Below are 14,564 nucleotides of genomic sequence, written 5' to 3'. Positions count from 1 at the left end.
TAGTGATTTCTCAAAGTCTTTAAGTTGGTAGTCAAATTTCCTTGAATCTTGAATAATTATCTATGAATTAATGTGCAATCTCGGTTTAGGATTGAACAATTATGACCAGACCTGCCATTTATGATATCTGTTAGCTGGAAATGTGTAATTAATGTAGATATGCAAGTGCATCCACAGTGATAATGAGTATGGCCAACGGTTCGGTTTTTATCGGTTAACTAAACCGAACCGAACCAACAAACCGATAAAAGCTTATTTCTTGGAAATACAATAGGAAAAAAAAATGCAAAAACCGAAAACTAAAAGTTGAAAACCAAAAACCAAAAAACCAAACCGAACCGAACCAAAATTTTGGTTCCGTTCATATTTGGTTCGGATCTCATTCGGTTCGGTTTGGAAGTTTTTTCTAACGGTTCGATTCAGTTCGGTTTTTCAAAAAAACCGATCCAAACTTAACCGAACCATTGACATCCCTAGATATGGGAAAGCTGTTACAAACTTCACCATTGTGAAGGAGGGATCCAGCGTTTCATGCAAAAAAAAAAAAAAATTACGGTGAAAAATACAGAAAAAAACTCATCCATTCATCATCTCCGAATTCACGTATTGTCTTATTCCTCACCCTATTCGATAGGCAGAAAAGGTTGATTTCCTCTGCGTTGAAGCTACGGACTTTAGTCGATTAGAGAGTTCTATAGTCCTCTTTCGCGAATAATGGCGTTAGGTCTGCATTGCAATTTGTTCGACCGTCTCTTACCGCTCGCTTTCCTATCGAGCAGATGGTAAGAAAGTGACGCCGCGAGGGTCGCCATACGAAAAACATAGCGAGAAGCGACAATCAATCGAGAAAGAAAGGTCGCAAAAACAACAAAGCAATGTTGTAGATGACAGGGACAAGATACGTAAAGAAGATGTTCAATACATAGTGATGCATATGCATACGGTTTAGGACTTCCAACTCTTCAACGCATGAGCACTCACGTGTAATTCGAATTCTGACAGAGACAAATCCGAATAGGTTTTCGAAGCATATCGTTTAGTTTCCGTAGCTTTTATTCCTGGAACGTGTCTTTCTCCACCATTTAGGCAAAAACCAAATGATTCAGGAAAAGGTCAAACAAACTCTTATTCACTTACTGTTCTTTGTTCTGACGATGAAACAGGACTATCCTCTTATTAGAATTTGATTACCAATGGGATGAAGAGGTCCTGTCCCATTTCCTAGTCGACAACCTTCAATCATAAGAAAACTAGCATCTCCCTTGCTACTGTTTTACATCATTCAACATGAAGTACACTTCCACTTGCCCGCGAGAGAGAAAGAGAGAGACGGAGAGAGAGACAGAGAGAGAGCTTCAAAGGTGTCCATTTTTCCATTCAGAAAGCCGAAGAATTTTACTTGAGGATTATTTTATTGAAGAAATTACCGTGCAAGATCGACCAGCACAGAATGTCGGAGACATCTCTTCTCACGTTGGTTCTAGATATCAATCAAGCACATCAAAGAAAGAAAACGGGTGATGCTGAAAATGACCAACCAAGAACAGCCCCCACGGTTTGAAGGCTTAGCCAGTTAGAGCCGAGTTGAGAGCACTATGCACATCCACTCCGATTTGTGCTTCAGCTTTTTCCAAGTCCGTGGAGGCCGAGTTCACTTTCTGGGTGAATTCAGCAAGCCCCTTCTGGACCAGGCTTGCATCAATTCGATCAAGCGGTACAGCCTCAACAGCAATAATATCTGCAAATGAGTTTGCATGGACGAATGCAAAGCCACTGCTGACGAAGTACTTTGTCACTTCATTTCCATCGTGCACTGACATAACTCCAGGTTTTAGTTCTGCAATAGTGGCCACATGCCCAGGAAGAACACCAAGTTCTCCAGTTGTCGCTGGTACTATGACCATGTCCACCTGAAAGAGAGGAAAGAAAGATTATCCACAACAGCAAATGCAAGGATAGCATGTTCATGCCCACGGCAGCAACCGAAGCTTTATTGATCCAAGTTGTGCTTTAATTTCATGCACGAAAAACGCATTACAATCTTGCAGCAAGATAATATGATATATGTAGCATTCAAAGTCAAATTTGTCCCTCCTCGTACTTCACAATAATAGCAGCTATCACACTCTTTTGATAATCCCTACTTGTATTGCCCACTCCAAGCTTCCAATCTCCATTCTCCTCAGTAGCATTAACATGTTGTGGGATCGAAAGCAGATTAAATGAGCATGTACAGTTAAAGAATGAGACGGGAGCATATAAGGTCTATCTTTGCAGAGCATGAACACTATTGGGGTTTAAAGTAGTAACTACAATCAATCAGGAGAAAAATACCGATATCACAGGAAAAAAAAAATCTTCCAAAGGATTCTACCTGACCAGAACAAATCCAGAATCAACTACCAAGTCCATCACGACAGTAAGAAACCCATGAGATCACAAGAATCTAGACAGCAGACCTTGTAATAGCCTGTAGACTTGCCATATAACTTCAGGGATTATTCTATGCTAGGTAAACAGATCGTACAGAGAGGAGAGACAATTATATTTTTTTATAGCTCTCAGCCGACCAAGTCGTACTAAGTTCAATATTCTAATGGAATAAGGGAGGAATTCTATAGCTATTTCATTCGAATAGAGTAGGAGTAGAATAGTAACTCGGGCACTATTATTTATTGGCTCATTAGAATTGCCTGAGGTCGAAAATATGAGAGAATAACATCAGAATACCAAAAATTCACTTTAGCCAGTTTTAATCTATAAAAGACTAAAGCCTAATAACCTATACCAGTGTTGTATTTTCTTTTGATCACCAATAGCAGCAATGATTTCTTCTGTACAGATATTTTTGCCCAAAAGCTAATCTCCCTTTCACCTTTTTCGTCACTTATATTTGCACCTTCAAAGCAGCAGGTTCCTGAATTTGCATCTCTTATACAAACATGCTCATATCACCAAGACATGGACTACCGTTGCAATTTCTTTTGATCGCCAAACGCAGCAATGGTTTCTTTTGTATAGATATTTCGGTCCAAAAGCTTATCTCTCTTTCACCTTTTTCATCACTTATATTTGCAGCTTCAAAGCAGCAGTTTCCTGAATTTGCATCTCTTACACAAACATGCTCATATCACCAATACCAGCAATTAATAGAACCCAAATGAATAGGGAATTTTTCAAGAGTGACTGTATCAAATCAAACGATGCAAATTATAGTCCAATCTACACGACACTAAAATTGACTTTTTTTCCAGCTTGCAAAGCACTTGACACAGGCAACTTTTTCTGCTTTGAAAAATTAAAGGCTTCCAATGAAATTCAGGCAAATCACTTTGGTTAAAGGTGGTGGCAGCTAAATTCAGCTCAAGAGTTGGATGCATCCCAAAAATGGAAAGATGTCTCATGACCAGGGGCTTAGAGATGGAAAGAGAAAGCTGGAAGGACTTCCACAATTCAATAAGGCACTTGAGATGGGCAGAAACGACGGAAAGTGGAATATAATTATATTCCAAGATGGGTGTGGCATTGCACTTCTGAGAAATCAATTCCATGATTTATGAATTAATACCAAATTACAAGAAGCTTTTCAAGTAGCCAGAATAATATTCTGGCCCATTAATTTTTCCAAGATAAACCGTGCTCGGGAATTAGAACCATTGACTTTTACTAAACCTTTTTATAAGCTATATCAGAATCTTTCAATTGGATAAGAATATGATGCCATCTATGGAAATGTTGCAAATCAAGGGTGTTCACAGTGAAATAACTCTTTAGAACCTTGATACTATCATGAAATCACGATTCTCACTAACATGTCCGTGAACTACTTCTGAAAACATAAAAACCAAATGTTTCAAAAAAACCGAAGTCTAGGACAAGTTGGACCCTAACTATTAAATATGATATCAAATGGATTCCTTGGTTTGGGGCAAAGAAGAGATGCCACTCATACTTTCCCTAGAGGGCAACTCGGAAAGGAAGTTTCCAGCATAATTTTCTTTCACTGTTTAGAAAAGTGCAGGGCACATTTTCACCCCTTACTCCTTCAGAAAAGGAGTAGAGTCCCAGAAAGAGGACCTTTTTTTGTGCATTAAGAGGAAACTGCTTTTATCTAGTTTTAAACAACCCTTGGACGTGCTGACTCTACAACCTTTTAAGGTTCTATGATGATCGATTGGATCATGGAATGTTGGTAGAGTATGAGATAGTTAAATCAGTGTGACCTTCGGTTTCAAGCAAGTCTGTCTTTGCTGGAATTCTGTTGGTATAATGCTAGTTTTCAAAGAAAATAATAGAGGGGCTTTTGACAGAAACAGCACTTCTTACTATATTTTTGGAGATGAAAAATTTAAAACTTCATTAAGTTCAGCACACTTGAAATATTTTATGGCTATCAATGCTTTGATGGCATTACAGATCCTCTCTCTAGTTAATCATCTCTTATGAGGCTTGATCTCTACTTATATGTGGGTTTGCTTTCCTTGGCACCTCCATAGTGAAGTGTTTCTTCACTAAGCTCTTAATGAACAACAAGCAGACGGAACAAGTATCAGCATGTCGAAGAGATGGCACAAAAACAAACATAGAAAACAAAACCAGAACTACAAAAAGCACCACTCGTAGTCAAGTCTACAGTCAACCAATAGGCGTTCAATCTGGAATTGAAACTTAAATGTAGCACTCCTCTCCAGTAGTAAACTGCTTATCCTACACCAGATTAGCTAGTTCTTGAGCTTGGGAAAAATAAATTTAACTCGTCTACTTATACTAAATCACTCTGCAAACTCTCCGAATGTTCCAAGTGTCAATGCTTGTACTTCTACTTCACACACTATCGAACTATACACCTCCAACACAAGAGAACCATCTCAAACGCACAAAGAACCAAATAATTGATCTCGTAGAAATTGGTCGCAGCCCTTGCTGGGGCAGCTTTCGAGATGCTAATTCACACGATTGACAAGGAACAGCTACGGATACGCCAAACATCTATTGGATTCGCCGAACACGGATGCAACTAACCCTTAGAACGCGTTGCAAAAGGCATGACCGTGGGCATCGGAAACACTACATAACGAACTCCACCCTAGAACAAACACCAGCAGCTCGATTCATCCTCTATCCCACAATCAACGAACACAGGAGGCGCCCGAAACAGGAAATCACGACAGATTCAGCCAATCGAGCTCGAGAAAGAAACGATCGGGGGAGACGGACCTCTTTCTTGGAGAGCTCCGAGGCGTAGGGGAGGACGAAATTGACGGTGAGCTTGGAGGGGATCGACGCCGGCGTGGCGGGCCGCGGCTCCATGAAGGAGAGAGGGGTCTTGGGAGGGTCGATGTTGGGGACCACCTTCTTCCACGCCTCCACGAACCCCGCGTCGGCCGTCTGCGCCGCCGGGGCGTCCGCGGAGAAGGTGCGGGACGGGGCCCTCGCCGCCGCGGCGCCGGCGGCGGAGGTGGTGGGGACGGGGCGGTGGCGGAGCAGATTCTTGGCGGCGTGGCGGAACATGGCGGATCGAGGTGGGGGGGTTTCGCTCGGCGGTCGCGAGGTCGGAGGAGATGAAGAAAATGCGATGAGAGAGAGAGAGAGAGAGACTGAGGTCGCAGTGATTTCTGGGCGTTCTTACCGGAGGTTGACTGTCCTTCGACTCGGTATTTTCTTGTTTAAATGGCCCTAATATTTTATTCGATGAAAAAAAAAACTCTAAACTTTTAATTTATTTAATAATATATATATAAATTTTAATGATGTATTTGATTTAATTCTTAAGTTATATATAAATATTTAATATCATCTCTGAACTTGAACTAATGAGGTAATGATATTTAATATTTTCATATAATTAGAAACTAAATTGAATGTCACAAATTAAAAATTTGAAAAACACATTATATATTAGATTAAAAGTTTAAGTATCAAATTGAATAAGTTAAAAATTCAAAAATTATAGTGTATGCTAGGTTAAAGTTTAGGAATCATTTATGTAATTATATTATTTTTATAGAAATAATCTTTTAGTGACCGTCTTGTAAAAAAAAAAAAAAAGATAGTAGATAAATAAAGCTTATTTTCGTGTGCCATATCCTATTTTTCCGATCCAAAAAATGTGCCATGTCCTATTTGTCTGGAAATGTGTTAGTATTTGCTTATTTTGGACACATGCAGATCTGATATCACTCGAGCAAGATCACTTTTGATAAGCAAGTATTAACACTATTGTTATCCTTTTTCTTTTATTTTGAAAGAAGATCTTTTAATGTAAATTTTCTTATAAGATAAAAAAAAATCAAAAACTTGGAAAGAGTTGAAAATTGATCATGTACCCTTTTTTTTTTTTTTAATGGTAAAATCTTATATCTTCACGTGTCATTTTTCTTAGATTTATAAATAATTTGTAGATAATCAAATTAGGGCAAATCAATTTGAAATTTATAATTCATCATATAACGTAGTTAAACATGTTATATAAGTTAATTGCATAGGTTAATGAGCTCTTGACTTGACACAATATTTGAATAACTCAAACTTTAAATAGATAAAGAATTGAGTGAGTCACTACTGACCCAAGCAATCATCATCGAGCAAAGCCTGTATTTTTTTATAACTTCTCTCAATTTCACCCTTAATTTTTTGGTACGAAATAAGCGTCCACTAGGAATATCTCCTTCATTTACACAGGAATTTAAACCTTCTTTTGATTGTTAAATTGAGATTATTACGAGCAAAAGTTTTTTAAAATGCATGTCAAATATATCTAGTGAATTTTCAAATTATTAATTATGTATATAACAAGTCAGTGCATTAAAAAAATTACAATATTTTCTTAAGGGATCATGGCCATATTTTTTCACATCTCTTATTAGTGGGTTATAACTTATAAATACAGATATTATCTACTCAAAATTTTAGTTAAATTCGCATCAAAGAGTTTATAATTTATAACATAAAATAAAATCCAAGTATAGACACTTTTTAATAAAAATTCAAATAAAAATCCAAGCTTTCTTTTGTCCATTTTCCCAACCACCGTACGATGCGCAGCTCCTCCTGCCCACCAGACTCGACCTAGACCCTCGCCGGCGATCCCCAACCTCACCGCCCCCATGACGCCGCCGCCGCCGCCGCCGGCCTCCGAGCTCCTGTGGCACGCGGCCGCCGCCGCCTGCGTCAAGCTCCTCCTGGTCCCCTCCTACCGGAGCACCGACTTCGAGGTCCACCGCCACTGGCTCGCCCTGACCCACTCCCTCCCCGTCGCCCGCTGGTACTCCGACGAGACCAGCCCCTGGACCCTCGACTACCCTCCCTTCTTCGCCTTCCTCGAGCTCCTCCTCTCCTTCCCCGCACGCGCCGTCGACCCCGTCATCGTCCACCTCCACCGCGGCCTCGGCTACGGCGCCGCCTCCGCCGTCCTCTTCCAGCGGCTCTCCGTGGTCGCCGCCGACTGCTGCCTCGTCTACGCGGCGCACCGCCTGACCAGGAATTGCAAGCCGGGTAAGGGCAGGCTGATCTGGGTCCTGGTGATCTGGTCGCCCATGCTGCTGATCGTGGACCACGTGCATTTTCAGTATAATGGGTTCTTGCTGGGGATCCTGCTGCTGTCGATTTCGTGCTTGAGTGAAGGGAAGGACTTGGCGGGCGGGTGTTTGTTCGCGATCTTGTTGTGCTTTAAGCATTTGTTCGCCGTGGCTGCGCCGGTCTACTTTGTGTACCTGCTGAGGCGTTGCTTCCGAGGCGGCTTCGCGAGAGGATTGGTCGGCTTTCGGCCCTGGGGGCGGTGGTCGTGGCGATCTTTGCGGCGGCGTATGGTCCGTTCATTTATCACGGCCAGGTTAGTGCCTGCTCTGTTTTCCAAAGTGCTGAAGTTGTCGTTTTGCAATGCCTCTTGCATTTCTGTTGTTTATTTGAGGCAACTTCTTGTGCAATGTGGAATCACAGAGATCACTAGCTAAGTATCAGAATTTTTAGATGCTTTCTTCATTTATTAGAATGGTAAAATTGGTGCAACATTATTAATTAGAGGTGATGGGTTTTGGGTGATGTTGCATCTGTGGGCTATTCATTTAGTGGGAAGGACAGGTTCTTTAAGGAATTTTTGGATGAAAGGCCTCTTTTTTTTCGTCTTTTTTTTCCCTGTTTCGAGTGTTCATTGGCTTTCAATTGGTGTTCTGGTCATGAAAGTGCATACCTTTACCCTTTTTGATGGTGGAAAGTGGATTTTTCTTGAGTATGAGTGTGCATATTGATATAATAAAATGGAGAAACTTATCCACAAACTCGTCACTATTTTAGCAGCAACTGCAGTTTTATTTAGAAAATTCGATAGCAACACAGGAACGTGGCAATCTTTGGTTTGAGCCCTAATTGTAGGGTACCTATCCTTCTTTTTAGACTTGTTAATGTCTATGGGGGCTTGAGTTTAGTACTTATTGTGCCCTTTCAACTATACTCTTAGAAGTCAAGGTGACAAGATCTAGTTGTGTTGAGATTTGTAATACCTGGTAAAACAGAGCTTTTTGTTTCCTCTTCCATCTGTGGGTACAGCTATGTCTGGTTGTCAATCCAGCTGCATTTCCCAGTCCCTGATGTTACAAGTGTAGTTGCTCCAAAATCCATATGGAAAGCTTGAAAGCTTACTCATGCAAAACTTGCTTATGGTTTAGACTATGCTAAATTACATTGTGGACTCTGTGGTAACCGAAGCTTGCTTGTGCAGACTTAAAGCTTACTTTTATGACTGTTAAAAATGTTCTTAGAACAGTTAGGATACAGTTGTTTATCTAGTCAATGAAGGAGCCTCCTCTTCTGTATCAACTTTAACTCTGCAATGATCTCTTGAGCAGATGCTACGTTCGTGTGGCCTGCATTACCTGATTTTTAAACTGATTAAGACAGGTTCTGTCATGTCTTCCTAAAGCTTTCCAAATTCAACCCTTCTTGGAGACTCTAGAAAGCTTTTACCCAATAGATGGGCTTTCCACCTGCTGTCTTTATGGGTGTCTTATGTATTTGACAATTGATGTCGTGCTTGTGTTTGTTGATGCAGTTGATTAGTGCATAAGTATTGGACTCTATCTGTGCAGATGCAACAAGTCATTCGCCGTATGTTTCCATTTGGCAGGGGGCTTTGTCATGCTTACTGGGCGCCAAATTTTTGGGTTTTCTACATTGTATTGGACAAGGTACTGTCTTTTGTGCTAAGAAGATTGGGCTTTGACATTCAAACACCTGCAGCGTCATTTACTGGTGGACTCGTGGGAAATTCATCGCCTTTTGCAGTACTTCCACAGGTAATTTCTTTAACATTGCAATTGATCTGGTACTTATAAGCTCTGCCAATCCAAAACCTCATGTATGTTAAATGAGTAGTTTGTTGAGTCGCTTTGTTGATTTGTAATTTCCCACTGATGTGTTAAGCAGTTCAACTGATTTATTAATTTCTCTGTAAAATCATATTCTGGCATTGAGTTGACCAACTGTCATGTTCTTTATTCCATGTATCACACAATTTTATGCTTGGGAAATGCAATTTTGAGAAAATTATGATGCATTTAGCACACATTCTGGGGACTGGAGTCATTGATCTTTTAAGTTTTTGGACGTCCTGTAATTTTTCTGTAGCATTGCAATCTGATGTTGCATAAATGTGTTGACTACAGGTCACCCCCTTGATAACCTTTATCATGGTCCTGCTGGCCTTATCTCCTTGTCTTATCAAGGCCTGGAGAAATCCCCAACCAAAGGACGCTGCAAGATGGATAGCATATGCCTACACAAGCGGATTCCTGTTTGGGTGGCATGTTCATGAAAAAGCATCTCTCCATTTTGTCATCCCTCTAGCACTCACTGCAGTACAAAGTCTGGGAGATGCAAAGCATTATTTCTGGTTATCAATAGGTATGCTCTTCAGGATATTTTTGGCATTGCCTAATCAAGTTATTCAGCTTATGTCCAATCTTGTATGTTCTCTTTTGGTACTACACTCATTGCTAGTTTGCTTGTTGTTGTTGCTATTATAGCCTTATTTGGTTTGATGAGTTAAATTTCAGCTTTCAATCTATGTGTTTGTGTTTGTGTTTGTGAGGGAAAAAGATTCAAGATTTTGCCAAGATCTTCCCTTTGGCTGTCTTATTGCCCAAATGCATGGTGCAAATTCAATCAACTATAGATTATGGAGCCAAGTATGTCTGGTGTGCTAATCCACATTCTGGCCAATTGGTTTCATATTCTCTTGAAGGAGAGGAAAGTTAATAGAAGAATAAAAGAACATTTGAAATTGAGGAGCATTGTCATAAGTTCCTGGCTATCATCCACAATAGTCTCTTTAGCATCCTTAGATTGTGCATAATACTTGATAGTACATTTATACATAAATATACATACTTTTTAATGTGCATATTTTGTGGATTCAAAGCTGGATATTATCTGTATCATCCCAAGCAAATTTGTTAGAACATGAACCAGACTGTTGGACAGTAAATCCATGTACTGTGATACATATTTCTACTTATTTCCCTCAAATTTTTTGGTAGCTAGAAGCTTAGACAATGTGGATAGTTAACCTAAATTGGTCAATACTGTTATTATGTCATTTCACATTAATCATGCTTGTGCAGTGTTATTCAAGCGTTCCACTGAATAATTTCCATTAGTCATGACAAGTACCATCCGGTTGAGATGTTCTACTGTTTTCGAGTTTGCAAGCCCTTCCATGTCCAAATTCCTGATTCTGCCTCACTTGTGAAAAAACTAAGTACTTCTTGATGTCGACAAAGGATAGACATATCTAATGTCTTTTATTAATTAGCCAAACCTCTCAAATGCCCTGTTCTAACATTCTTGTGTCTTTGCCGTGCAGTATGTTGCTATTCACTCTTCCCACTTCTCTATGAAGCCCAAGAGTATCCCATAAAAGTGTTGCTGCTGCTTTGCATTGCATGGCAATGTTCCTAAGCTTCTCTGCACTGTTCGATGGGAGTGCAAGAGCGAAAGCAACTGCTTCTGAGTCAAGAACAGGAGATGAATCTGGAGAGAAGAGGAGCTCGGGTCTGGCCAAGAAAGGAGGGTTTACTATTGGTTGGATCACAAAGTGTTATTTGTTTGGTATTTTACTTGTCGAGTTATGGGGTCAGTTCTTGCATCCTTACATTCTTGGCAATAAGCTTCCTTTTGTGCCCCTGATGATGATATCCATATATTGTGCATTCGGCATCATGTACTCATGGATTTGGCAACTGAGATCGATTGTGAGAGGTTCTAGTTGATAGCATGAATTCTTCAAAATTTTGTGTTTCTCTTATCTTGAGGAACTCTTTGTTGTATTGATCTTATAGTGCAACTCCCAATTGAATGAGTATGGAAAAGTCGTTTTGCCACATTCTTAATGCATTGGACTGCATTAGAAGCTTGCTACTCCTGCAAGGGATGAATTTGCCAACCGCCGCTTTGATTTGTGGTTTCCTTATCTGTTAGAACTTAGAAAGTTCAGTGACTTCTCTATGAAGTTGCTTGTTAGTGAACATGACAGGATGTTATTTTTTCTAAGAAAATTATTCGAGAATTGGCTAATCTAAAGAGTGCCTATTTTTTTCATTTGTCTTGTTTTTTTAAATTCAGTTAAGGAGATACCAATCAGCTGTATGTTCGACAATGAATATGAGATAAATCGAACAAGTTAGCAAGCAAGACATCACTATGCCTGAGTGTGCAGTTGAAGAATTGGTAAATCCAGTCCCAAGGACAGGCTTCGGAAAAACATCGCAGTCTCGAAGAGCATGACTCGTGCAATTAACTTGAATTCTCTAATTTTGGAGTGCATATTTTCCAGTCGACTCGTACAAAAGAGCTGGATTATCTCTTCGCAGATTGCTTCCTTCCCAAAGAAGAACTTAATTAGGAGCAAAGCATGATGAGACCAAATGCTAGCTAAGCATAGGAGTGCGATGTAAACCTCCTCTTTTGGGTACGTGTAAAGGAAAAACCCGGTGACTGGGATTAACCTAATCCGAAACTATAGGAATCCGTGATAGTTTCTGACACGGGATTTCTGAAACATGGGACATGGCCTGCTTCTGTCCCTTCTACTTCTCATGCTTCAAACCGAAAGAGAGAAGACATGATGGAACAGAAAAACAAAGGAAGATATGTCAAAAAGCCGGTGCACACTCAAACCCAAGAACGCATTCTTTATCGAGGGACATGAACAGACACGTTCACCAACGAAGGATGCGCGCACGCAGGTTGCACATTGCAGGAGCACGCCAGGAGTAAAAGGGAAGCAAAAGAGGACTCTGCTGTGAGAGAGAGCCCTGCGCCATTTTCAACTTGCAATCCACCTGATATCATCTCTCTCTCTCTCTCTCTCTCTCTCTCTCTCTCTCATTCATGACATTTTGTGCAAAGACAGTCTGCAAATGTTGTCTTCATTGGACAGAGGAAGCAATTATACCTTCACCTGTTCCTTTGTACCGTGCATTTAATCCCCAGAAGCCCTCTCTCTGACTCCCTTCAAAAGATTTACAGTAGTATATTCTAACTTTGCCTTTTCTTGTTTAAAAAAAAAAAAAAAAAAAGTGCCCTTTTTATCTTATTTTTCAACATGAACTTCATTTGTTTTATATATGGTCCTCGAATCATCAAATTTTTATTCAATTTCAATGACCATTTTGGTAACATGGCCAGGTCCTTTAGACTGTATTCTAAACTAATAGCATAAAATGTGCAATACCTTACATATAGTCTACGCCAAAAATCTAGATAACCTTTCCAATATCAACTTGCTAGAGCCTCTTGGATGATCCAATGGCTTATGGGCACAAAACTTTCGAGGACCGCCGAAACCCTAATACCACAAACGATTTTGGTCTGAACATGATTTTCCTTCTCGATGATCACCATGTAAAGGGTTGTCTAGAGACACTTGTTATGTATGTTTAATAAGGATAATACTTGAAATCTTAAGGCAATGATTACACGCATCAATAGAAAAAGCTAGTATTCGGAAAATTGAATTTTCCTTTCTTTGATTTCTTAACAACCGCTTCAAGAATATAACGCCGAAAATCTTTTTTACCTTTTATCCAATCATGTGAAGATACCACATCAAAATTCAATGTATCTTTCTGAAGTGTGTTTTTATTCTTCTTCTTTTATAATCTCTTCGTCAATGTACATCATAACCAATTATTTCCACATTACCATATTCTCATCAAACACTCTTAAAATACTCATCAATACAATCCCGAAAATCTTATTTACCTTTATCCAATCGCACAAAGACAGCATATGAAATTTGATACATCTTGTCGGAGTATATCCTCTTTTTGTGTGATAATCTCTTTGATAACAAATATAAACCCTAAGATGCCAAAAATCAAAAGAGGGTTGAAGTCAACGTGTAATAATGTATCATACGTGCAACCCCGAGTGCTGGAAATCATGTGATCATGCGATGATACGCATGTTTCAGATTTATAAAGTAAAGATAATGAAGTTGTCGTGCATCCTCTGTCTCTATTTAAAATTTCAATTAACGATATGGCTTTTCCTTGCTTTGCAATATGCCGGTCATTTTAGTAATTACATACAGATGGAAAATTAAAAAAAACATTATATGGAACAGGAAATCATTCTCTCTGACCATAAAATAATAACATTATCCTCATGATACAGCAAGTACAGCTATCAGCTATGCATATCATGTCTCTTTTTGAAAAAGTTTGACTTTTAGAAGCCTTAGGGAGGTGGCTTTGACCGTGTTATTTCCACAAATTTTTTGTTTATTCACATGTCTCTAAGTCTAAGCGGCCTAGCATTATAAAACTATTGCATTATTTGCCAATCCTGATTCAATTATTCCGGGCATAATTACATGATCATCCAATTTTTCATATTACATTCTTGGGCACATTCTTTTCACCAAGTGTGTGTACACACACACACACACATTTCTTTTTAGTTTCAATCTTGATAGGAGTGTCCATATGATTGTTTCAAATCTTCAAGTTTAAGGTGAAAAATAATAATTTTAATGATAAAAGCCTGGAATCTGTTGAATCCAATACATGTTTGGTCATATGTAGGAAAGAAGAGTATACTATAGGACTTGTATCTTCTGATTTCAATTTTATGTTACAATATATATATATATATATATGTGTGTGTGTGTCTGTGCGCATGCACAATCGATTACTCAAAAAAAAAAATTCGTTAGAAAATCAATTATTATTATTATTATTATTATTATTATTATTATTATTATTATTATTATTATTATTATTGGTGTGGTGTATGGGAACCCTTCTTTATTAGAATCAATGAGTTCTTCATTCGTATGTTAAATTTACAGAACACTTCAATTCTAGTATGCAAATCTATATAGGGGCGTGCAAAATATCCAGGAACCGCCCGGACCACCTGGAACCGGATCGGAACCGCCCGGAACCGGCGGTTCTTGAGGGAACCGGTCCAGTTCCCAGTTCCAAGTTTTTCGGAACCGGTGAGTACCGATCCGGTTCCCGGTTCCATGGGCGGATCCGTCCCCACCGGATCGGACCGGAACCTTT

The 14,564-nt window shown here is 39.4% G+C and overlaps 2 protein-coding genes across 2 annotated transcripts; one reads left to right on the top strand and one right to left on the bottom strand.

Annotated features, from left to right (window-relative positions):
• Positions 1-1,242: 1,242 nt before the first annotated feature.
• LOC104444499 (ATP synthase subunit delta', mitochondrial) lies at positions 1,243-5,639 on the bottom strand. The gene is made up of 2 exons (XM_010058167.3): positions 5,218-5,639; positions 1,243-1,910 (listed from the first exon to the last, which is right to left on the bottom strand). The coding sequence occupies exons 1-2, from the start codon at positions 5,509-5,511 to the stop codon at positions 1,566-1,568; spliced, it is 639 nt and encodes a 212-aa protein (XP_010056469.2). The 5' UTR covers positions 5,512-5,639; the 3' UTR covers positions 1,243-1,565.
• A 1,374-nt stretch (positions 5,640-7,013) lies between these two features.
• Positions 7,014-11,375, top strand: LOC104444500 (probable dolichyl pyrophosphate Glc1Man9GlcNAc2 alpha-1,3-glucosyltransferase). The gene is given in 6 exon segments (XM_010058168.3): positions 7,014-7,752; positions 7,755-7,831; positions 9,084-9,290; positions 9,660-9,897; positions 10,859-10,924; positions 10,927-11,375. Coding segments are annotated over 6 exon segments (1,572 nt in total). The 5' UTR covers positions 7,014-7,106; the 3' UTR covers positions 11,265-11,375.
• Positions 11,376-14,564: the final 3,189 nt, after the last annotated feature.

This window comes from Eucalyptus grandis, chromosome 3 (assembly GCF_016545825.1).
Source record: "Eucalyptus grandis isolate ANBG69807.140 chromosome 3, ASM1654582v1, whole genome shotgun sequence".
Taxonomy (NCBI): domain Eukaryota; kingdom Viridiplantae; phylum Streptophyta; class Magnoliopsida; order Myrtales; family Myrtaceae; genus Eucalyptus; species Eucalyptus grandis.
Note: the sequence above shows the minus strand (reverse complement) of the source record. Positions and strands in the feature narration are given on the sequence as shown.